Source organism: Gigantopelta aegis, chromosome 9, assembly GCF_016097555.1.
Source record: "Gigantopelta aegis isolate Gae_Host chromosome 9, Gae_host_genome, whole genome shotgun sequence".
Taxonomy (NCBI): Eukaryota; Metazoa; Mollusca; class Gastropoda; order Neomphalida; family Peltospiridae; genus Gigantopelta; species Gigantopelta aegis.
Window position 1 is genome coordinate 10,062,890 of NC_054707.1, and position 26,710 is coordinate 10,089,599.

The following is a 26,710-nucleotide window of genomic DNA, read 5'->3' on the forward strand; positions in this document are numbered from 1 at the left end:
ATAACGGATGCCATCGATAGGGTATGGAGTTAAACTCGCCTTTCTCGAACACCTGATATCATAACTGTTTTGACAGTGATTCATGAGTGCATGTCATCACAGCTGTATTGATTCCAATGAGCTCTGTCCTGTGTTAGTTTTGATTTAGTAAAACCAGTCTGGGAGTGGCAGTCTTCTTTGTTGCGGTGTAAGAAGTATCTCCTCGATAGTGGCTGTCCTCTTGTAGACGAGGCACTAGATAGTGGTCCATTCCATATATCTCTATTTCTCAAACTAGTGTATTAAATGGAGAATAATACATGAGTGGCCGTTAGATACCATTCATATCACGAGTTGTTTTAAAATGTATCTAACGAGCGAAAGCAACGAGTTGTGAGATAAATGGTATTTAACGGACACGAATGTATTATTCTAGTTCTTATATATCCTCAAAAAAACAGGTTTTAAGCAAAGTTTAACATCTTTTTCGACTAACAGTTATGTACAGCCGTTGCACTTGTAGCTAACTTTCGTGCTGGGATGTCGTTAAACATTAATTAATTCATTCATTCATTCATTTATTCATTGTAGCTAACACGTCACAGACCCATGATTGTCGGGTTAACTATACGTCACAATGTAATCGATTTCCATTGTGTAATTTCTCATTGGATGTATGGCATTGGTGACCTGGTCATCACCTAGGAGCAGTCAGTCGTATGTCTTGAAATTAGTAACACACGTACATGTGTAAACAATCATGTGTTATCAAAAATAACGCATGGTGATCTCACCAACGGGTATGTAAGAAATCAAATCTAGCACAGGACAGAGCTTATTGGAATAAATATAGCCCTGGTGGCACACACTACTGAATCACTGTCACTCGTCATGAGTACTACCGCCACAGCAGTCGAGATAAATACAATTAATACATCCGATATATAATATCTGCATAATTTATTCAAGAATATTAAATTTGTAATACGTTGTTACTCGGCCTAAATAGTGGTTTACTCGAGAATTCCTAGCGGACAAATTATTATAGAGGTCCTAAAAATAGTTCATCATGCATCGATACAATTTGAAACCAGTTCTTTGTCAATGTGGAGATCTGACAAATCTGGTTCACATTTTTATTCATCTTTCTCATCTATTATCCCTTTGCCTATTATTCTCATTATCTTTATATAAAAAAATAGCTTTCCAGTTTCTCCCACGATTTCAATCGGTTTCGATCTTGTCTGTGTGTCTTCTGAACTTTCCATGCAATCACCTACCTGTCTCAAGTTTCTCCACGGGTCTCTGTGTACTTCCATGCACCCACCTGGCACCGTGGTCTTCTGCCGTTAATAAAGTTGGTCTGGCCCACGGCACTAACTAACGACCGCCGGTAGTAGAGGAGTACAGTAGGTGGTTACAAGTGTCTCTTAGCAAAGCCAAAAGTAACTACTGAACACTCTCCGAAGTGGTCAGACAAGCCTACAGCTAAAGGTTGATGGGGAATGACAGGTGTGTGACACGGATAGCCACAATAGATCAGTACCTGTCGCGTGCGGTTGGAGATCCATGGATAGGGATGTGGAGGTGGACAGCGAAAGGAGTTGAAAGATAGGAGGAGTTTCAGCCGGTAAAAATGGACACCAAGTTTAGTTAATCTGTAACATAGAGAAGCTAAAGTCTGTGATGTCTAAACACGTAAATACCGTCAGTATAACTTTCAGCAGCTGTTCTCAATATGATTACCTTAAATCTCAATATGATTACCTTAAATCTCAATGCATACAATCCAGTGCTGCTCTATATCGCTGTCATTGTCTAATGGGGGGAAATGACCAAACATATTTATTAATTTTTCATGTCCAACACCTTGAATTAAGTACACACAAAATTACATCCACATTTTTTTATCTACTATTTATAAATGTAAAAGTGGCAGTCCTTTTAAATTAGTGCAGGGGGAATGACACATGTTACGGACCTCCCAGTGGAGTGGCAGTCCTCCTAAAGCGGTGCAGGGAGACGACACATCTTATTACGGATCTCCTAGGGCAGTGGCGGTTACACTAAGGACTTGATAGTGGCTCACAAAAGCAGGCATGACTTTGCAATTGCCTAAAACATCCGTTCGACTATGCCTTGTGCCGAGATACGATTTTGATCACGGGATACGGTTTTGTTATTCATATTTATAAACTTACCGCAAAAGTAAATCATTTTGGGATCAGTCACCAAGCTGATGCTTACATTAAGGAATAATATTACCGTCAACATAGTAAATCAAGAATTATTATAGACATAGAGAGAAGGAACAGAAGGGAGAAGAAAAAGTCACAAATAACCAAGGATTGGTTGTTAGCATAATATTGTTTTATAATCCATTTTGTACAATAATGATTAATTTTTCTCAAAACGTTTACTGTTTATAATAAATATCTGAACGGATTTAAATATAAATATATATTATCTTGGATACTGACGTTTGAATCTCCAAATAACAAGGTATTACAAATATAATGAATGAATGAATGAATGAATGTTTAACGACACCCCAGCATGAAAAATACATCGGCTATTGGGTGTCAAACTATGGTAATGCAAATAAATAAAGTGATGATCAACATCAATATAAAAATTCAAGACTTAAGCAAAAACAGTGTAAAGAACTGTGCAAAAACACAAATATCACAGAATTTTACGGATACTGAATTTTTCTCAAAACTTCAATTTTGTGCTTTATTGGCCATTCTCAAAGAGAATGTTACACCCCTGCACCACGGTGAGGTTACAGCACACGCAGGGGAAAATATAATTAAGGCGGTTTGCAAGATGGATATTACGAACTGCAAAGTACAAATGGACAATGGTTATATACCGTGAGTATGTGTGACTGTTCAAATCGATAATACTCAAGCGCAGTCAGCAGTGTAATATCTATTGCATTCTGTCACCTTTACCGAAATAAGATGGTACATTGGAATCGGATTTATTTTAGTAGTGTCCTAAAAGCATTTAATGATAAAGATCTCCTAGCTTCAAGAAGTGCTTTACTGCAGTGCAGAAAGAAAGAGTCCGCAAGTAACTTTGTTTCACATGTATACTTCTGCAAGTATCTAGTGCTGCGCTTGATGTATGGATTTATCTCGGCAACAGAACCAGGTAATTGTAAAGTTAAATTGCTGAGCACTAGATTATTTGAAATTGTGACCATAATATATTATTTGTGGTGTCTCTTCCTTTACAAATATAAATCTAGTTTCAGTTCAAAATAAAAACTATGTGATGTTACTCGAAATTAATTATATTTTCAAGATAAAGTGCTAGTTGGAGGGAACTATTATCCCAAAGAATATCAGCTTAGTCAAAGATCGAATGAATAAATTATTTACATATTTCGTCCAATAATGTCCTACATAACCTGTATTCAAAGGATCAGACCGGCCTCGGTGGCGTCGTGGCAGGCCATCGGTCTACAGGCTGGTGGGTACTGGGTTCGGATCCCAGTCGAGGCAAGGGATTTTTAATCCAGATACCGACTCCAAACCCTGAGTGAGTGGTCCGCAAGGCTCAATGGGTAGGTGTAAACCACTTGCACCGACCAGTGATCCATAACTGGTTCAACAAAGGCCATGGTTTGTGCTATCCTGCCTCTGGAACGCGCAAATAAAAGATCCCTTGCTGCTAATCGGAAGAGTAGCCCATGTAGTGGCGACAGCGGGTTTCCTCTCAAAATCTGTGTGGTCCTTAACCATATGTCTGACGCCATATAACCGTAAATAAAATGTGTTGAGTGCGTCGTTAAAGGATCAGCGACAAATAATCATTTTACTGGTCATGTCAACAACACTTTTTATGATAAACTTCCAATCTGAAATTCAAGTCCCAAATGTTTATAAGTTTCAACCTTAGATACTTCGACATTTTCACAAAAATAGGTTGGATTATTTGTCACGTTAATTTTACAACTGGATGCCATAGCTTCGGGGTGTGTGGGTGGGTGGGGTGGGGTGGGGGGGTATGGACTAAACAAAACCAGTCATTCGAATGTTTGCCCATATGTTAATACGTTAATATCCTCCTTTACAAATGTCATTGATCCGCCACTAACAACAATCATGGTCAGGGTGTTTGTATGAGTAGAAACAAATATTACGCAAATAACACACTTTAACTTAGAAACGACTTGTGTTAGTTTGGATCCACACGCCTAGACAATTTTAAATAGTTAATGACATAAAATGGAGTTTTATCGTCTGGTAGTGTACTGACAAAAGTAACAAACCAAAAGAATTGCCTAAATTATGGTTGCGAGATAGGTTGTTTTCCAAACAAAGCTCAGGGAGACAATTTGAAAGGCAAAAGTTATTGTACTGTAGCGAAACGACATTCTGCAAACAAGTGATCTAATACATCAACTCGACTCTGGGACCCCACCCCTTGAAGTCGCCAACACTGTTAGTAATTATTACCGTATTGGCAAACGATAGGAGGATTAAAACACATTTGTGTGACCTAGTATAACAAACACCTGTCTATAATGGGTAGATCAGGTATGCTCATATTGCATTTACATATATTTTGAACTGTATATGAAGGTCACTTTTCATGTCAATAGCAAAGGTGGCCGTTATAGGTACGTTTGATTTTATAGGAGTCACAATTATACGGTACACCGGTACCAGGATCTGAACTTAGTACCTACCAACCGTAAGCCCGATGACAGAGGTAGACTGAGCAATTGATCATCCCTTCATGTTTTGTTTATCGATTGATTCTTTGCTTAATTCCGGTTTCAGTTTTCTGCTTGAAAGTCGCTATATATATATATATATATATATATATATATATATATATATATATATATATATATATATATTGATGTATTAATAACAGAATCTATCACAGTTGTAAGGTGTAGATAAAGCATTGCAAAGCCTCGTATAAGGCCATTCTAACCCGAGGGTTTGGAATGGCCTTATCTACACCTTACAACGGTGACTGATTCTTTTTTCTTTTTTTTTGCCCATTTAATTACAGTACCGTAACAAAATATTAATTCTGTAAGCTAAGTTTTATTTATTCAAGAACGATGCATAAACATTTCACCTACAAACGCATTTAATCATTCGTGAAAAAAAATATAGTCCACATTATACAACTTAACCATAAATATAAAATTTAAAATATTAATGTGTTTAAATATTTTTAAACAATGATCCAGCGTGAAATAAAAATTTGGGGAATGTGAATTCAACAAAATTCTGAAAACAATGTGAGTTATGACGTCCATCGTCGTAAACCATGAGTTATGACGGTGCTGGACAGTTTTATCTAGCACAAGCTGGCTACTTCACTCCATGTGACACTTTGTCATGTGACACGGATCTACCAATGGAAAACTTGCAAACATTACTGTTAGGAAATAATATGCTATAAAACCAGCACACCAAACTACTGAACTGACAACTTTGATGCTGGTTTCGTGAGGACGATTAATATTTTATTGGAAGAAAGGAAGATCCTGTTACGTGAGTTTCAAATAATCAAAGTCTACTTTTAAGGTATCAAACAGCATTACCTGTCACTAGCGTAGGAAGCGGTGGAGAGTGGCAAGGGGCATGTGCTCGCCCCTCCTTTCTTCATATAAGTGAGCCCCACAGTGTTTGATACCTTCCTGCGCCACTGCCTGTTGGGTTCAGTTTCATTGTATAGGTACTCTGGAACGTGGCAACAATTATTGCATTATAGTTAAATATTTTGTGCGTGTCCAGTTTTTATTTGATAGTATTTCTATCAGGTAATATTGAAAATAATATAAGTATATTTTTGAAGAGTATAACGTTTGATTAATGCACAATATTTAAATAATTCTTGTTTATTTTCCAATATTTTTCTTATTAATATGTTTCTAATTCGAATTTAAAGCTTTTTTTAATACTGGAAATATAGTATTTCCAGTGTAATTTTATGAAGGTATTTTGGATTTATCTAAATTTAATTATTCTCTGCAATAAAGTCAATATTTATTTTTAAAATCTAAATATTATTCAAATACAATAAGCGTTAGGAGTTTCCTGTTTCGGAATGCATTGTCAGTTTAAGCAGAATGAATAGTTTCGGGTTACATTACCATGAAATGCTGTTGCCGGAGGGGTTGGGGGTTTCGGACAATCACTGAAAGCGAAATTCGTAAGGTGTTTTGGGAGCATGCCCGCAATTTATTTTAATCGTATAGAATTAATTTTGTTTATTTTAGGGGTGGGGGTTGTTTCTCCTTTGTTTTGTTAAAAAATATAATTTCAGTATTTTAGCAAATATTTGGAGCTGGTTTTATAAAAAATCACGAGTACGAATGTAGTAAATATTTAACTACACCATTAGAGCACATTGATTTATTAATCATCGGCTACTGGATGTCAAACATAAGGTAATTTTGACAGTCATAGAGATGAAACCCGCTATTAGTAGCAAGGGATATTTGATTTGCACCATTCCACAGACAGGACAGCACATACCACTGCCTTTGATATACCATTCGTGGTGCACTGGCTAGAGTGAGAAATTGATAAGACAGAGTCAAAGGAAAAACACAGAAAATAGTTATGCGCGTAAACTCAATTTCATCTTTATTTACATGATATCCATATTATATGCAAAGAGACTGATAAAAAAGGTACATAAAAATATAATATATAACTACATGAAGACACAAAAGTAGCGAACAATTATAATAACAGAGGTAAATTATATGTAATTAATTACCTGTATATATAACCACATAAGTTCTGAATAAATTATAGCAGACTGACATCAGTTTGGTAAATTAAGCAAAGTTACAAGCAGAAAAAGCTATCGTCGTTATGATATAATAGTAGTTGGTCAGTTCGGTTTGGTACGCATTCTGATAGCTTTCAAATATTAAATCCTTTGTATATTTGTATAATTGTAGTATTATTTCAAATTTTAGAGCCAAACATAACATTCTCTTTGATTAAGTTAATGTTACTGCCAGTTTTTTAAAACTATGAATCCAGTCCTGAATATCATTCCAAATAGAGATGTTTAAAGTGCATTCCCAAAGTAAATAAAGTTGTACTTAGTTCTAAATGACAAAATCTACAAGAATGTATGAATAAATGAATGTTTAACGACACCCCAGCACAAAACTGAAACGAACATAGTTCGGTGATATCGGCGCAATGTTATTAGTAAAAACAAATCGTAATGTACAAAACATGTTTTTAGAAATAAGTAATTTACAAAAGGATTGTTTATGCTGGAATCTGTAAAACGAAATTAAGTTTGTAGAATACAGAATTGTTTTTTTTAGTACATCTCATTATTGTAAAATCTTATGTAGGCGTTGGGCATATGATTAAGGACCATACAGATATTGAGAAACGAAACCCGCTGTCGCAACTTCGTGGGCTACTCTTTTCGATTAGCAGCAAGGGATCTTTTATATGAACCATCCCACAGACAGAATAGTACATACCACCGCCTTTGTTACACCAGTTGTGGAGCACTGGCTGGAACGAGAAATAACCCAATGGGTTTACTGACGGGGATCGATCCTAGACAGACCGCGCATCAAGCGAACGCTTTACCACTGGGCTACGTTCCGCCCCAGGATATGAGGAGCACTCTTCGTTCTATTGTTCTGCAACGCGTTTCACACTTCAACACATGAAACTGAGCACACACTTTGAAAACCTTGTTACAAAACTGGAAAGTATACATTTCATGATATAAAGCAAAACACACAAACAAGAATGATACAAACTTTCCACATCATCCACGTGTTGCTTGTTTTGAGTGTTTATTTTACACACTGGTTTGTGAGACACTCTTGTCCATTCATTACAACAGAGATATTTTCCTCAAACTTGCTGGAACCACACCCTCTTTTGATGGACCAAACAAGACATGACGTCCTTGGACATATAATATATTTGTTTTACTGAACAAGAACTTTGTTGATAGTTAAAGGGACAGACCCTAGTTTTTAAACACTAAGGCATATTTTTCACCTACACCCTAGTTTCAACTCGTAAAAATGGACACTAAGTTTGGTTAATTTACAAACCTGTAACAAATTTGGATATAACTTAGTGAAACAAAGAGTCTGTGACGTTGAAATACACTTAAAATATACTAAAACGCGACTCCATAACCGCTACTTCTCAGACGCACGTGTGTTTTTAAAAATATGAAAAATGCATTTTGTGGTATTAGAAATACCAGGATGACCAGAAACACTTCGATTGTTCGGAAATGGATAATCTAAGCAATACAATACACGTAATGTTAGATTTCAGTGATCATAAACGGCTCTAATAGAGGGAAATATGCTTTAGTGTTTTAAAACCTAGGATCTGTCCCTTTAAAAGTTGAAGTTTGTTGTTTTGTTTAGTACTAAAGCACATTGGTTTATTAGTCATACCGACATTTGGTAATTTTGACATATAGTCTTAGAGAGGAAACCTGCTACATTTTTCCATGAGTAACACGGGATTTTTATTTGAACCTTCCCACAGACAGGATAGCACATACCATAGCCTTTGATATACCAGTCTTGGTGCTCTGGCCAGAAAGAAAAATAGCCCAATGGGCTCATTGATGGTGATCGATCCCAGACCCGACTGCGCATCAGGCGAACGCTTCAACACTGGGCTACGTCCCGCCCCTACCACACTATGTGTCCGACTACTAGAGTTCTGACAAACTACATAGAGAACCAATCAAATCGTTTGCGAGTGTTCGCGTCGATTGCTGCTGCTAAACGCTGTGTAGGTGTCATCTGTATGTAGTGGAGAATGTATGAGGAAGATTCATGAAAAACAATTCACGAACAACTAATTTTTATTTTTAATGAACAAAAATATTAAAATTGTTAGAACGTCCCTTCGGATCAGCATTGTACAAAAATATTAAAATGGTTAGAACGTCCCTTCGAATCAGCATTGTACAAAAATATTGAAATTGTTAGAACGTCTCTTCGAATCAGCATTGTACAAAAATATTAAAATTGTTAGAACGTCTCTTCGAATGTCTCTTCGAATCAGCATTGTACAAAAATATTAAAATTGTTAGAACGTCCCTTCGAATCAGCATTGTACAAAAATATTGAAATTGTTAGAACGTATCTTCGAATCAGCATTGTACAAAAATATTAAAATTGTTAGAACGTCTCTTCGAATCAGCATTGTACAAAACTATTATAATTGTTAGAACGTCTCTTCGAATCAGCATTGTACAAAAATATTGAAATTGTTAGAACGTCCCTTCGAATCAGCATTGTACAAAAATATTGAAATTGTTAGAACGTCTCTTCGAATCAGCATTGTACATGTATTCGGCTTTGACTATGTTAGCTGTGTTGTGTTCACTGGATTTCTACACAGATCTACAATTATCAAATTTATATGTCTTTCAGAACAGCATGATACTAATATTGTGTATTATCCTGTGTGCTCTAACTTACAACGCACGAGCACACGAGTGTGCATGCGCGACAACCAATGTTAACGTGAGAACCGGATCTAGCACTCGGTACCACATCTTGAAAACATTGAAAACTGGGAATTGTCTTCCCTACAAGGGCGACAACTCTAATGGATGGGTTCACGTCGATTACAACGGTTCTGTGAGTATTGTTTAAAAATAACAAGTATATGTCTTCGTTCTTTAATCAAATGATCACTCAAGGGCAATATTCAAAAAGTATAGGTAACCAGAATTTGGTTTACATGATTTGTTCTTAGGTAACCAAATGTTCGATTCCGTTAATTGTATTTAGAGAAACAATGACTTGGTATATAACTATATACTAAACAATGTTAAAACTCATATTATAAAATAGTATTAAGTTTCGAAGCAAACTCTAATAACAGTTTTTCCAAAAATGTTATGTAAATATGTTTTTCTTAACAAATTACCATCAAATTATATAGATTAAATCTCGATTTAATACAAACTGCTTTATTTAAACTGGAATGTTTTGTGAAAAGGCTTTTCGATTTGGTATGGATTTAAAGCTTAATAATGTGTTAGTTTGTTATGATTTTAACGTTACTAATTATTGATTATACCTACTGATTCACCGGTTGTCCTTAGACCCAAACGAATTATAAATTAAATCTTTCTTCTTTTTTCAATTAGATATTTTTTTTATTATTTAATTATTGACGTGTTTTTTGCAGGACGGTTATATATCTGGGAGATATGTCACCATTCAAACCTGCGCAGGGGCAGCACGAGCACAAGGGTGCGCATGCGCGACAACCAATGTTAACGTGAGAACTGGTTCTAGCACCCGGTACCACATCTTGAAAACATTGAAAACCGGGAATTGCCTTCCCTACAAGGGCGACAACTCTAATGGATGGGTCCACGTCAATTACCACGGTTCTGTGAGTATTTATTTTAAAAATGTTTTATACCTTCTCCATGAGCGTTGTGGGGTTTTTTAAAAATAATTTCAATTTTATTTGACAGAAAAAGAAACGTAAAAGTGTTTTGGAAATAACAACAAAAAAATCCTTCTTTTTCGCAATTTAAAAAACAATCGGTTTAGGAATAAATAGATTGTAATGCATACTATACTAAAAAAAAAAAAACACGACGTTCACTGCTGGAAATTAGCTATTCGGTTTGTTGGTTTTGGTCGGGCAAGATTAAACTCAGTCATAGTGCATAGCTTGCAGGATCAAACCTCATCGGAGGACCTTTTCTATTACAATTAATGTTCCACGACGGGTATTTCAAAGGCTATGGTATATGATATGTCCAGGGGCATGCGCAGGGGTCGACGTGTCTGGCGAAGCCCGTGAAGGGGGGTCGCGGGGGCCCTCCCCCGGAAATGTTTGAAAAATTGACCTCTTCTAGGGCTATTCTGAGGTGTTTTCTGCTGGCTAGCCGAGCTGCTTTCTGACCACATTTTTTTTTCGCCTTGAGCGGGGGGGGGGGGGTTCGACCCCAACCTCCCCCCCCCTGCGCATGCGCCTGATGTCTGTGGGGAAAATGCATGCAAAAGATCTCTTTTTGCTAATGGGAAAACTGTAGCAGGTGGCTGAACATGCTTCCCTAATATAAGCGGAAAAGAGTTTGTTTTAAGACCGAATTAATTACATTGTGAAACAATGAAATTCTATTTTATACTTTAATACTAATTGGTTGTAATCATTGTGAAAATGTGTAACAATTAGTTTCCAGCTCTTTGCAACTGTTTGGTAAGAAATGCAATTGTGAATAAATGTTATCAAGATTCGTTCTGTCAAGCCAGTCCTGTGAGAATGGCAGTCCTCCTATATGCGATGCAGGAAGAAGGGTGTAGTCTTGTACCGTGCCCGTATCGGCTATACATATTTAACACATTCATTTATTTTAAAGAAAGATTATCCTCCTCAGTGTGAACACTGTCCGCGTACACTGACTGTGCGACACATTTTGGTGGAGTGTAATCATCTGATGCCGACGAGAAACGATACATTTGGCAATAGAAATGTTTTGGAATCTTTTAAAATCCACACAGACTTAAGTTTGAAGTTCTAAAAACAATTTGGTTTCTAAACGTTTTAAAATATACTTACCTTGTTTTCGTATTGTACAAATGTTTAAACTATACTTACCTTGTTTTCGTATTGTACAAATGTTTAAACTATACTTACCTTCATATTTGTATTGTATTCTATTGTGCGTTTCCAAAAGCTCTTTACACTGTGATTTTACATAATTATATTAAACAAATTATGTTTTAATGTAATGGAAATAATCGTATTGATGTTATTACCTTTGTTTGACACCCATCTCTATTTTTGTGTTGAGGTGTCGTTAAATATTTACACATTCATTCGTTTGAATAAAACCTCTAAATTCGGGCAAACATTATGGAATATGGATTAAAGCAAAGACAAAAGAAAATTTGAATATTTTGAACTTACTGATTGTTTTCAATCGTGGATTTAGCATACTAGTTTTGCGCTTTATCGTACATTTCTCAACTGTTAAACTATTGCTATAATTGCATACAGTACAAATAACACAGTTCCAAATATACATCACATACTTTCTATTATCCTTATTGTGACTCATCTTTGACTCGTATGTCACTCATCTTCAACATAGGGGCGGGATTTAGGTCAGTCGGCTGAGGTTTTTCTCGTTCCAACCACTGCACCACAACTGAATCAAAGGTCGTGGTATGTGCTTTCCTGTCTGTGGGAAAGTGCATATAAAAGATCCCTTGCTACTGATGGAAAATGTAGCGGGTTTCCTGTGTCAGAGTGTCACAGTTACCAAGTGTTTGACATCCAATAGCCAATGATTAATTAATCAATGTGCTCTAGTTGTGTCGTTAAACAAAAAAATATTGTGACTTAAATATAATTATCTTCCACTTCGACATAATTTCCTGTGTCTAATAGATACGTATGGCTGTCAACTGTAAACGTAACAGTGAGTGTTTTTTAAAGTGATTTCTGCTCTTTGCAGGACGGTTATATATCTGGTAGATATATCACTCTTGGAAGCTGCGGTGGGGGAAATGGGGGAAATGGGGGAGCAGGTAAGTAGTTTCTCACAATACTACAACGAATGGAAACTCAAGGTCAGCGCAAATAAAACAAAAGTACACGCCAAAGAAAATCCTACAGGATAATTTTTATACTTGGAAATAATGTGCTCGAAACTAAAAGAGTATTACTATTAAATACCAAACTAAACTCTACTTTAACTCTCGTAAAATTAGCTAAAGATATATTCTGGTAATAAATCAGTTTAATGAAAAATAAAATACTAATGACGAATAACAAAATAAGTGTTTTCAAGAATGTATGTAAATTAATAATAGACAGACATACATACATACATACATACATACATACATACACATACCTACCTACCTACCTACCTACCTACCTACATACATACATACATACATACATACATACATACATACATACATACATACATACATACATACATACATACATACATACATGTATGTGTGTGTGTGTGTGTGTGTGGCATGGCGAAAACTCTATTAACGTGCCTCTATCGAATTAAGGTTCAGGCACGTCTCTCCCATGCCCAATCTCTGGCATGGCCAGTGATCGAATGTGGCACAGAAAAATTACTTGTTAATGGGCCAATTTTGAATTATTTATAAAAACGGGGTATGGGAAATTTTGATGTGTCGTTCAAATAACATATAGTAGTTATATAAAAAAAAAAAAAGTAATTAATTTAGTGTGACGCTTCTTTTTTTTTGATTGGGCATTTTGAAAAAACCCACAAAAAAAACAATAAAAATTACACAATTTATATACCCTTAAATAAAGATTAGATGAGGGCAGCTCCAGGTGCCCAAAAAGATTAATATGAAAAATGAGGGCAGCTCCAGGTGCCCAAAAAGATTAATATGAAAAAGGAATCCAATATAGCTTAGACGGAACTCGGCCCTCCAGCCAGGACCAAAGTGCAGCACCCGTCCCCACCAGGCCATATGCCGACACGATCCCCCAAAGGAGGACACCGACACCAAACCGGCCCCCCAAAAGGGGACGAGACGCCCCGGACCCGCCCCAACCACGGGTGGAATGAATTAAAAAAAAAAAAACGAGGACATCTATCCAGTTACATGCATCCACCCGCATCCCCCCCCCCCCCCCCAATACACCAATTATTATTAAAATTTATTAACAAAAGAGAAAAACACCAAGTTAAAAGAAATAATATAAGCCCGAACTTCCAATTATATTTAAAAACATAAAACGCACATTAATTAAAAGTAAAACATTTACAAAACAATAATTTCTTTTTAAAAATATGAATACATTAAAATCTACGGTTAAAAAAGGTAGTCACTGCCCGATGATACTAACCACCACCGAGCCACACATTCATACACCATACATCCATCATAACAAGATACATATTAAAATAACTATATACATATAAATACCTTACCGTAAAACATTACAAAAATCCCTTCCCTTCCCACCCTCTAATTTTCCACCATCCCTCCAACTTACCCTCCACCGCCCTCACCCCTTCCCTTCTTAACCTTCTTCATGACCCCCCTCGGTCCTTCCCTTTGTACCCCCCCCCCCCAACTCTCCCTAATCCTCCCCTTCTATCTTTTCCCATTTGTAACCATTAAAAAGGAGTAATAACCCCATAAGACAATATAAAAAAGGTTCCTCCGTATCAGTAGTAAGATAATAATAGATTTAAGAGTAGACCTGCAAGGGCACGGCATCCGGCCTACGAGGGATTGCAAAAAGCACACAGAGCAACACTTAAAGCGATCGACGCCAGGTAGTCAGATGGAGCAAAATAAACCATAATAATAAGCCCGGAGGCCTATATACAGTGAAACCTCTGAAAACCAGACCCTCTGTAAACCGGAATCCCCCAAAACTTGGCATTTTTTACGGTCCTTTTTTAAATATCATTACTGAAATTGACCAGTAGTAGGGAGGCCTGTATGGTGCCATGATTGACCTACTTTCCCGTGATCACGTGACCTTGGTAGGAAACAATGGCCTTTGTGTAGGAAACAATGGCCTTTGTATAGGGGGGGTGCAGGTGTATGGCCTCGGTAGGAAACAATGGCCTTTGTGTAGGAGACAATGGCACAATGGCTTTTGTATAGGAAACAATGGCCTTTGTATAGGGGGGTACAGGTGTATGGCCTCGGTAGGAAACAGTGGCTTTTGTGTAGGAAACAATGACACAATGGTATTTGTGTAGGAAACAATGACACAATGGTCTTTGTGTAGGAGACAATGGTACAATGGTCTTTGTATAGGAGACAATGGCCTCTGTGTAGGTTGGTACAGGTGTGTGGTCTTTATGTAGGAGACAATGACCTGGGTGCAGGTGTGCGATCATGGTGTATTCAGTTCAATGTATTACATATTACCAAACAAACTGGTGTCAGCAAACAAATAAAAGCAAAGAAACAACAACAATTAATAATAACACTATGTACAGGCCAGGTGTAAGTCTGACGTTGGTTTTGGCTTCATTGTATAACGTCTATTGTGTTTTGTTTTTTTTATTCACAGTGGACATACACGTGGATGTTTTTTCACAGTGTTTTATTCTAGGCACCCAAAATAATAGCCGTTAAAATATGTCTCGTGGGGAAGGACTGTAACTGTTTGCTGACTGTTTGGTCTAAAGTGAGGCTTTCATGTCGCCAGACAAAATGCGTGTGTGATGATTTTCATTCATTTGTATTTCTTTAGCACATTGTCGACGTTTTCTTTGTTGCCGTCATTCAGCCATTCATTCATTCATTCATTCATTCGCTTTATAATAGACGAGTACTTTATGAGACCTCTTCATCAGCCCTCATACAAAGGCATTTTATTACACCTCTCCGAGTGTTTATGAAACCAGGTGAACTGCAAAAGACATACCGACGCGTGCCCGTCTTAAGTAGCAGAATAAATTTGTTATGGTATGCCCACTGACCGTCAAAGTTTGTTTGTGTTTAGCGACATCACTAGAGGACATTGGTTTATGAATCATCGGTTATTGGATGAAAAACATAATTTTGACAGATTTAGAGAGGAAACCCGCTACATTTTTTCCATGAGTAGCAAGGGATATTTTATATATACAATCTCATACCCCTTATGGGGCCAGTATTTCATAATTAAATACAAACTTTTGTGTGTGTGTGTGTGTGCGTGTGTTGACTGAATTAGGTCAAACGCGAAGGTGGTAACTAGTGTGTGTGTGTGTGTGTGTGTGTGTGTGTGTGTGTGTGTGTGTGTGTGAAACACTCCCATCCCATTGCTATGAACAAAGAACGTGTGACTGCAACTCAACGCTCCAACCTAACCTATGCTCTTTTAACTGCATTTTAAACACGAGTATTTCCCAAGAGTACAAGCCTTTATAAACAACCAGTGTATTATGTCTGGTATATCAAAGGTCGTGGTATGTGCTGTCCTCTACACACAACTCTTGCTACTATAAAGTAGCGGCAGAAATATTCAATCACAAATCTAGTTATAGAGTAAACAAAAAACAAACGCAATGGTTGAGAGAGAGAGAGAGAGAGAGAGAGAGAGAGAGAGAGAGAGAGAGAGAGAGAGAGAGAGAGAGAGAGAGAGAGACGATATGTCACACGTGATTAATCCATTAGTGTAAGTCGGCGACACGCGCGCCGCCATGGGTTTAACGAGTAGTACGTGTTGACCAAAGGGAAATAACTGCATTTTTATACAGAGTACTAGTCTTCGTACAGGGCTTTTTAATTACCAAATGGGTAAATACAGTGATCGATCTAGGATCGATCCCCGTCGATGGCCAAATAGGCTATAGCCAACCAGTGCATTATGTCTGGTATATCAAAGGCCGTGGTATGTGCTGTCCTGTACACACAACTCTTGCTACTATAAAGTAGCGGTAGAAATATCCAATCACAAATCTAGTCATAGAGTAAAAAACACAAAAAAACAAACGCAATGGTTTGGTTTTTAATTTTTTTATTTCTAAAGTAAAATCACTATAGACAACTACACATGCAATGGACACACATTGGGTTACATCGAGAGGCCTTAAGGGCGACATGTGAATAATATGAGTGTTCATTTCTCTTCATCTTCGTGCTCATCATCAGTATCATCATCGTCGGTATCGTCGTCGTCTTGTTCGTCCAAATATTCGCCAATCCATGAACGATACTGATTTAATTTAGAACGAATCTGTGGTCTGAGATCTCTGTCTGGATTCACAAACTGAAGAATTTTCCTGGTGTTGGGACCTTTGTCAAAGTAATGCATATAGGTCAGAAAGCGAGAGTACGTGTCTTTAAATAACTTCCATTGCAATGTCTTCATGTTTCTTTCGATGGCATTTTGGGACATGTTTTTATCTTCGTAGCGTTTCCTCTTGCTTTTGGAGATAATCATGATTGATGTCGAATTCACGTTCCACCATGAGACGAATGCCTTCGTTTTCCAGATCGGACGACGGCTCTTCATTTCCCTTCTCGCACGTTTTCACGTGTCGCTGCAAGTCACTCCCGTCTTTAAAGACCAGACCACACGTATCGCAAGACTGCATCCTCTTGACCTTTTTCAGATAGGGTTCTACCTCATCATCTTCTTCGTCGTCACTTTCGTAGGCAGGTATGCCTGGTAGTTTTCTCTTGAATGCTCCCTTTGCATGATTTGCACGTAGAGCTCTTTTTTCGACGGTGGTTGAAACTCTTCTGAGACATTCGTCGTTACGCTCGTGCTTTTATACCATTCGGACGGCCCCGTCTCTAAACCATTAGGTTGAAGGCGCCAATGTTCGGGCGTGGTCGGTTTCAAGTCCACCAAGAGATGTCCGTAGGGCCTGTGGGTAGCTTCCTCAAACCGTTACATGAAATGACCAGTATTTTCCGGATACATCTGCCGTGCCAAGGTTAGGACTTGCTGCTTGTCGATGGGGTTGTTGAACAGTGCCAGGTAATGACAGTTTCTTCTCTGTGTCGGGTCTTTGCTGTTATAGAGGTTCTGGTTGATGGCAATCACCGAGAGGTTTCTGTGATGACTTCCTTCTGTGAACAGGTCGGTGATACGAGAATCTTTTCCAGCTGTAGACATCAGGTCGTCCAACACGATAAGATTTCTGACTCTGGGATCCAAATAATGATCCTTTTCCAAATTTCCCTTGCTACTCATGGAAAAAATGTAGCGGGTTTCCTCTCTAAAACTGTCAAAATTATGTTTTTCATCCAATAACCGATGATTCATAAACCAATGTCCTCTAGTGATGTCGCTAAACACAAACAAACTTTGACGGTCAGTGGGCATACCATAACAAATTTATTCTGCTACTTAAGACGGGCACGCGTCGGTATGTCTTTTGCAGTTCACCTGGTTTCATAAACACTCGGAGAGGTGTAATAAAATGCCTTTGTATGAGGGCTGATGAAGAGGTCTCATAAAGTACTCGTCTATTATAAAGCGAATGAATGAATGGCTGAATGACGGCAACAAAGAAAACGTCGACAATGTGCTAAAGAAATACAAATGAATGAAAATCATCACACACGCATTTTGTCTGGCGACATGAAAGCCTCACTTTAGACCAAACAGTCAGCAAACAGTTACAGTCCTTCCCCACGAGACATATTTTAACGGCTATTATTTTGGGTGCCTAGAATAAAACACTGTGAAAAAACATCCACGTGTATGTCCACTGTGAATACAAAAAAAAAAACACAATAGACGTTATACAATGAAGCCAAAACCAACGTCAGACTTACACCTGGCCTGTACATAGTGTTATTATTAATTGTTGTTGTTTCTTTGCTTTTATTTGTTTGCTGACACCAGTTTGTTTGGTAATATGTAATACATTGAACTGAATACACCATGATCGCACACCTGCACCCAGGTCATTGTCTCCTACATAAAGACCACACACCTGTATCAACCTACACAGAGGCCATTGTCTCCTATACAAAGACCATTGTACCATTGTCTCCTACACAAAGACCATTGTGTCATTGTTTCCTACACAAATACCATTGTGTCATTGTTTCCTACACAAAAGCCACTGTTTCCTACCGAGGCCATACACCTGCACCCCCCTATACAAAGGCCATTGTTTCCTATACAAAAGCCATTGTGCCATTGTCTCCTACACAAAGGCCATTGTTTCCTACCGAGGCCATACACCTGCACCCCCCTATACAAAGGCCATTGTTTCCTACACAAAGGCCATTGTTTCCTACCAAGGTCACGTGATCACGGGAAAGTATGTCAATCATGGCACCATACAGGCCTCCCTACTACTTTGACCTCTCTAAACTTCTTAAAACCGGACATTGTGTAGGCGTGATATATTTATATTAGTATATTTGGTGGGAATAACAATAACATTACTTTAATGTATATGCATTATTGTGTTATATCCTATCAACCCTATCTTGTAACGTTAGCATAAAATAATATTTAACATGTTCCTCTTATGCCACTTGATAACGGCACGAGCATAATAAGTTCTGTTCTGTTCTGTTATTTTGTTTGTCTTATGGAGGAGTGCAACGTTAGGTTGATATAGGACACGTATGGCATCCGGATACGGACACGATTGGTTCGAACACCTGTGTTAACGATTAAAATCGCATCCTCATGTCTTAAGTGATCAAGATAGAGTTTCCGCCAACATAGCGTGCATTGGAGCATGTTATTACTTTTCGAAAGACATACATGTACTGCATTTATAATTATACATACGATTGTCTTTTCCTATTTCCGTATGCAGATGACGCATGATTAGATCTGTATCCGTGTATAATGTTTGAACATAGCTTTAGCCCTACACTGCGCAAACACGCTTTTCATATTAACATAGCGTAACTTTTTTTATGAATGTAAATGGAGTCTCAAGTTGGTGATGTAGTTTCTATTATTTTACTTTCCAGCATAAAACATGATTAAAATTAATAAGTTAACAACATGGTGATACAGATAAAATATGTATGTCTAAGCTCTTAGGTGAACAATAGAGTTGGCATTGCGACTGAGAACCCTAAGGGTCTCCCCTTGGGTCTTCCCTCTCCCGTCTATCTCTGGGTCTTCATTTTTATAGGAACCGGCTCAAATGATTACGTCTTAGTGTTCCTTGGAAATTCATCTCATTGTCACTTGATAAAATGTAATCGCTAACTGCTGACATAATAATTAATAGCTATGTTTATTGGCAGACCGGGTATCATTCATTCTACTTGTTTCCTCTCTGCATTGTGTGTATTTCTTTGTTTACTCGATATACTGTTTCTTTATTTATAATAATTATATTTCTATAGCACTGCTCGTGAAATGTTTGAATAACTCATTCCTAAAAGGGAAAAGAAGTCACACTACACTAATGAACCAAGAAACATAAAACTAAAAGAAGAAAACATTCTTTGTTTATTTGTTGATTTTTGCATCATATGACTACATTGACATGTACCAATTACTTCATAAATTAGTAATGCTTGGTTTTTACTCGCCTTAGCATTTTGAATAGTGCGATATTTCACTCGCCTAAGCGTCTTGAGGGTGTGATGTTTCATTCGCTATGATGTGCGTGTGCATGTGCATCGTGGTTAGTCTGGAATCTGCGGGCGATTCGGTACCATAGGTTTGAGTCTCAGCAACGGCATGGGACAATTTGTGAAGCCAGAAAGTATTTAATTACCCCTGTGCCAGTGCGTTAATATCTATGTATGTAACAGTCAACCTCGACATACATGCAGATATATAGATATTCATACATACATGCATACATACACATACATACACACAAACACACGCACGCGCACGCACGCACGCACACACACACACACACACATATATATATACACGTATATATATTTTTATATAAACTGACGATCAAAAGAAAGTATACCAATTATTTTTTCAAAGTATTAAAAACACAAAACACAAGTTGATGCAAATGTTATATTTTGAAAGTATAATAATTAGGCGATAAATAAACACGAGTATACTCAATAAAACCCATAAAATGATAATATCACAGTGCACAACAGCACTAGGAGTGAAATGTGAGATTTCATAAAGGACCACTCATAACGAAGGTGAATAGATTTGACCACAAAGAACATGTTTCAATAGCGTGTATGTCCACCATGTGCAAGTATGCAAGCATGGACCAACTGATCCCTGTTCATTGGAGGGTTAGGACGACGTCGAATTCGTTGGCCAAGATGATCCCACAAATGTTCTATCGGTGACAGATCAGTGGAACGGGCTGGCCATGGCAAAACATTGACGTTGTTTGCGGCGAAGAACTGTTGCACCATACGAGCTGTGTGAGGTCTGGCATTGTCCTGTTGAAACAAGAGTCTAGGATGGTGTTGCAAGAACGGTATATCCGAGTCCTGCCATCAGCTCTGAATAACTGGAACCTGCTCTCATCAGAAAAGAGTACACGTTGCCAGTTCCGATGTTGCCAACGTTGAAACTGACGTGCCCAACGTAAACGTCGAAGTCGATGTTGCCTCGTCAATGTCATCCCTCTGAATAGTCGATAGGCCCTGATACCATGCTGTCGTAGTCGACGTCGTACAGTGTGACGACTGATGATATGTCCAAGGCCAGTCGCTGCAGATGACGTCACAGTGAGGAATCTGTTACGTAAGTGTAAGATGCGGAGGTGGCGGCCCTCGTTGGCTGTTGTGACGCGGGGTCTTCCACTTCGTGGTCTGTCTGCAGTCCTGCCAGTCACCCTGTAACGCTGTATTAACCTCGTGATTGTCAACTTTGTGCAATTCAGGATTCTTGCCACATGGGCATAACTCGCACCCACCTGCACCATACCAATAGCTCGCTCTCTCTCTATCTCTATCTCTATCTCTATCTCTATCTCTATCTCTATCTCTATCTCTATCTCTCTCTCTCTCTATCTCTCTCTCTCTCTCTCTCTCTCTCTCTCTCTCTCTCTCTATCTCTCTCTCTATCTCTCTCTCTCTCTCTCTCTCTCTCTCTCTCTCTCTCTCTCTCTCTCTCTCTCTCTCTCTCTCTCTCTCTCTCTCTCTCTCTCTCTCTCTCTCTCTCTCTCTCTTTCTTCAGCAGTTAGCCTTACCATGTTCTCTGGTGTTTTACTGTTGACCGAGGCATGTTCTAAGCAATGGCACCCTTTTTATACCCTTATGTGCACGAGTATCATGTTTCTCGTGCAGTATAAATTTGATGAATAAACTCATTTTGCACGTGCGGCATCGCCCAAATGCAGCAATGTGCGACTATTCGTCATTGATTGCATTATAACGAACAATACTGGAACCTATCTAACCTTCCATGAACGTGCATTGTGTTTATTTATAATAAAAATAACTGGTATACTTTCTTTTGATCGTCAGTTTATATTATATACTCTCTGTACTGTGTTCAGTCTCATTTGTTTACTTGTTTGTTTACTGTGTGTCCCACCATCGTTTCGCGGGCGGAGTGGGGTGCCAGGCAGCCCAAGAACCACACACCCCTGAGTGGTGCCACGAAGTACGTGTTTGTCCATCACAGTACTGGGGAAGGCTGCACAACCCGGGCAGACTGTAGTAGGAAAGTCAGGAGCTTCCAAAACTACCACATGAATTCGCGCGGTTAGTCATTGTTTTCTGTTCCCAGAGAGTGTACGTAGTGTAGAGCCATCCAAACTACTACTAGTACTTGGATTTACGTGGTTAGTCGAGATGTTTAGATGAACACATTAATGCCTGAATAGACCTCTTTCACATTCCACTGCGTATGTCCGTGTCGCGGAGCAACTCGTAGACGCTAATCGTGAACTGACGCGAGATAACGCAAAAATAGCCATGTTTACAAGTTTGGGGCCTAGACAATGGGAGGCCACACAATAAGAATGTGAATATCTTAATGATTAATGATTCTATCAGTAGGGAACCCGAAATTCGGTCGACATCCACAAACGATTATAGGAGACATTTGTGAATTATTGCTTATCACGAAATAAAAAAATATTTTGTTGTTAACGCCCGAGAAACCATCGGTTCGGATCTGTACACAATAAATATCGGATATGGGCTGAAATAATATTAATGTGTGCGCACGTGTATGAATGCAGATACTTAAAGTATTTAACATGATTTAAATATTTATAAAGCATTATAGGGATAAATACATTCAGGATTCTTGTCGGGATTTCTTTTTACCCAGTTATTTGAAAGTTTGTTTGGTATTTGGAATAAAATTAAATGATACATATGAAATTTGAGTTCCTATAAAACATTAGAATCAGGCCCGTAGGAACCGTATCTGGAGTTGGTGGGATGGGGCACAATTTGTAGTGGAGGGACACAGTCTAGTTGGTAGGGGGGACAAAAGCCATAATTTAAACCAGGTTTATAAACGTGGTTTCCTACAGTCCCCCCCCCCCCCCCCCCCCCCCCCCCCCCCCCCCCCACTCCGGCTTCTCAGTTGTTACCGACCTCAGAATGTTCAGAAATGTAACTGTATATTTATTTTCGAAGCAAGATTATGTAGCCTAAGAAACATGTAAGTTATATGTATAACAGATTAGACCAGCCGACAGGGATGGTCGCTTTATTATAAACATATGAGGGTTTATTTTGCGCAGTTATAAGGCACATAAGTGTAAATAAAGAAAGAATCAAACAAACAACGACAATAGATTGAATAATAAATAAATAAATAAAATACATATAAAAAAAAAAAAAATTTAACCTTCATAAATACCAGATATTTCAAATGAACTTGTATGTGACTGATATAAGTGATAGTGAAAAATAAATAAAAGAAAGAAAGAAATATAATAAAATAAATAAACAAAATAAGATAAATAAAATAATAAATAAGGTCACGACGCTACATTTATTAACATTTAAACAAACGTACTACGGAGACACTCCAGAATTAACTTCGTAAGAACCAAATATTTAAAATGAAGATGTATGTGTCTGATATAAATTATAGTGAAAAGTAAATAAAAGAAAGAAAGAATAAATAAATAAATACATACATAAATAAATAAATAAATAAATAAATAAATACATAAAAATAAATACATAAATACATAAAACGTGGATAGACATATAGCCATGATTATTAGTTGTACGACTGTCCTTTTTTAATGAAACGATAAGGGGAAAATAGAGTTGCGATAAAAGTCTATGTGAGGTAGGGGGAAGGGGAGGCATATTTTATTAAATTTTAAATCCGCGTGAATATTTAACTATAATTCTAATTTTTTAAAGTAGCAAACACATTCCATTTAAGTTCATTTTTTGTATGAATCTTTTAATTTTGCTTTGTTTCACTGCTTTTGGTCTTAAACCATTCCGATGTATCTTTTAGTAGACCGTTTTTCGCAGCTATTTTACCATCCGATACAAAATATGTACATTAGTTGCTAGAGATTCACAACTCCTACGAAGCTACTCACGCTCATGACAGCTGTCGATCATGCCCCCCCCCCCCCCCCCCCAAGTTGTAAATAGCGTGGATACAGTTTAATTCGGCAAAGTACATTATTCTTCGCGCACATGAGCAATGGGAATGTGAAAGAGGTTTATTGTAGTTCACAATAGGTTTACGTCACCATTTTAGAAAGCATAACACAGAGCTACCAAAACTGAATGGGAGAAAGAAATAGAAACCAAGATAGAGACATCAGTTAGAGAGGGAAAGTGATAGGGAAAGGGAAGGAAGGGAGAGAGAGAGAGAGAGAGAGAGAGAGAGAGAGAGAGAGAGAGAGAGAGAGAGAGAGAGAGAGAGAGAGAGAGAGAGAGAGAGAGAGAGGTGCATAGTTTATATCTTTATAACATTTTCGAAGAATGTTACATCTGTACTTGCAGGCTGGTCTGATATTGGATACAGTTTCCTTGTGGGAGAAGATGGAAACGCTTACGAAGGGCGTGGATGGAACACCCAGGGGGCGCATACCAAGGGATACAACTCCGTCGCGCTTGGTAGGTAAAACTGTTTATATTTCACCACAGATAGGTAATTATGTTTATATATTTATAATACATGTACATGTATGGGTGTGTGTATACACACACACACCACACACACACACACACACACACACACACACACACACACACACACACACACATACACACACACACATACACACATATACACATACACACACATACATACATACATACACACATACACACACACATACATACACACACACATACACACACATACACACACATACACACATACACACACATACATACACACACATACACACACACATACACACACACACATATACACATACACACACATACATACATACACACATACACACACACATACATACACACACACATACACACACATACACACACACACATACACACACACACACACATACACATACACATACACACACATACACACACATACATACACACACATACACACACACATACACACACACATACACACACACATACACTCACACATACACACACACATACACACACATATACACACACACACATACACACACACACACACACACACACGCACAGTGAATAGAATAAGGGATATGGCACATATTAAGTCATTCCAAAAATGATAACCAGTTATACAACTGTTAAGTCATATCAAAAACAAAACCAGTTATATAACTGTTAAGTCAGACCAAAAACGATAACCAGTTATATAACGTCGTGTGCAGCTGTGACGTCTTGGACTGAATGAAAACTGGTTTGAATAATCAGTAATATATTTTGCAGGAATCTGTATGATCGGGAACTTCCAGAACCGTCTGCCAAATCAAGCCGCCCTGGACACCTTACACAAACTAATTGAGTGTGGGAAAGCTAACGGCAAGATAAAGTCGGACTATATTCTGAAAGGTCATCGTGACATAGGAGCTACGGCCTGTCCGGGTCAAAAGTTGTATGACCTCATCAAAACCTGGCCTCATTATCGGTAAAAACATTCATATGTATTTTACTTGGCCTCATTAACAATAAGGCGCGCGTGTGCATTATATTTGGAAATACAAATAACAAATCTGTTGTTTAGAATATGTCATAACAATTAAAGAGAACAATGAATATACTTGTTATGATAGTTTGTTGTTGTTTTTGTTTTGTTGTATTTGTTTTTATCCTGTGTGTTCTTGTTGTTTTGGTGGGTTTTGTTTTGTTGTTATGGTGTTGTTGTTGTTTGGGGTGTTTTTTTATGTTGTTGTTTGTTTGTTTGTTTGTTTGTTTTGTTTGTTTGTTGTTGTTGATATACAACTGTCGTATAAAGAAACACTGTTTAACGTAACCGCTGCACAATGTTTGATCAGCAGATAGTGACCCAAAACTATTTTATATTCAGTTTCTCACAGACAGGATACAACATACACGACACATAAGATACACCTTCAAAAATGCAGCAAAGGGTCTTTTATATTCAGTTTCTCACAGGCAGGATACAACATACACGCCACATGAGATACACCTTTTAAAATGTAGCAAAGGGTCTTTTATAAAGTCATTACTTTATACAGGTGCAGTCATGTTGATTTTTCCTTCCTCAGGCATTGTATTTTTAATAGTGATATTTGAGATGCCTGCTAAGGCCTTCGTAGTCTAGGGATCATTTACAGTGGAATTATTTAAAGGAGTTGAGGCACTCTGAACATCCATGTTGTCTCTACATATATAGCTGCTGAACACAAACACCCAACTGATAGTAAATATCTTCAGGAGTATCATTAAAACCTTTTGAAAAATGTATGTTATCAGTATAGTTAGTACTAAAGCAAATAATATCTGACTGGGTCAAAGTCCAATACACGTCGAACATTTGATAGAGCAGTTAATACCACAAGTCCTGCCATTGGTGATAAATGTGACTGTTTGTTGTAAAAACCAAAAAAATAGTTTCATCTGGACACAAATATATGCACTTTTATTTCATCTGGTACCACTGTGTCAAGTAACCTTGTGCTTGAAACATGTATGGGTACCTGTAAGAAAACGTACTCAAATGTTGTTTAAACTAGGGATGTAAAACCATCTGGTTATATCGAAAAACCGCCATAAAAAGTGTCATTTGCTTCAGTTAATACCTTGAGATGAGGGTTGTAGTACTCATATTTATAGTCATATTTGGTTAATATATTGTATATAGTGTTTTTAAACACAAACGTTGACATGTTTGGTAGCCTATGGGATTTTATTTGGTATAGTATAACCTCAATCTGG

General features: G+C 37.8%; 1 protein-coding gene across 1 annotated transcript; it reads left to right on the top strand.

Moving 5' to 3' along the window:
• The first annotated feature begins 5,406 nt into the window (after nucleotides 1-5,406).
• Nucleotides 5,407-25,576, top strand: LOC121380430 (peptidoglycan recognition protein 1-like). Its single transcript, XM_041509244.1, has 7 exons — nucleotides 5,407-5,507; nucleotides 9,416-9,625; nucleotides 10,182-10,391; nucleotides 12,472-12,544; nucleotides 21,926-22,105; nucleotides 24,338-24,451; nucleotides 25,241-25,576. The coding sequence occupies exons 2-7, from the start codon at nucleotides 9,422-9,424 to the stop codon at nucleotides 25,441-25,443; spliced, it is 984 nt and encodes a 327-aa protein (XP_041365178.1). The 5' UTR covers nucleotides 5,407-5,507; nucleotides 9,416-9,421; the 3' UTR covers nucleotides 25,444-25,576.
• The last annotated feature ends 1,134 nt before the right edge of the window (nucleotides 25,577-26,710 follow it).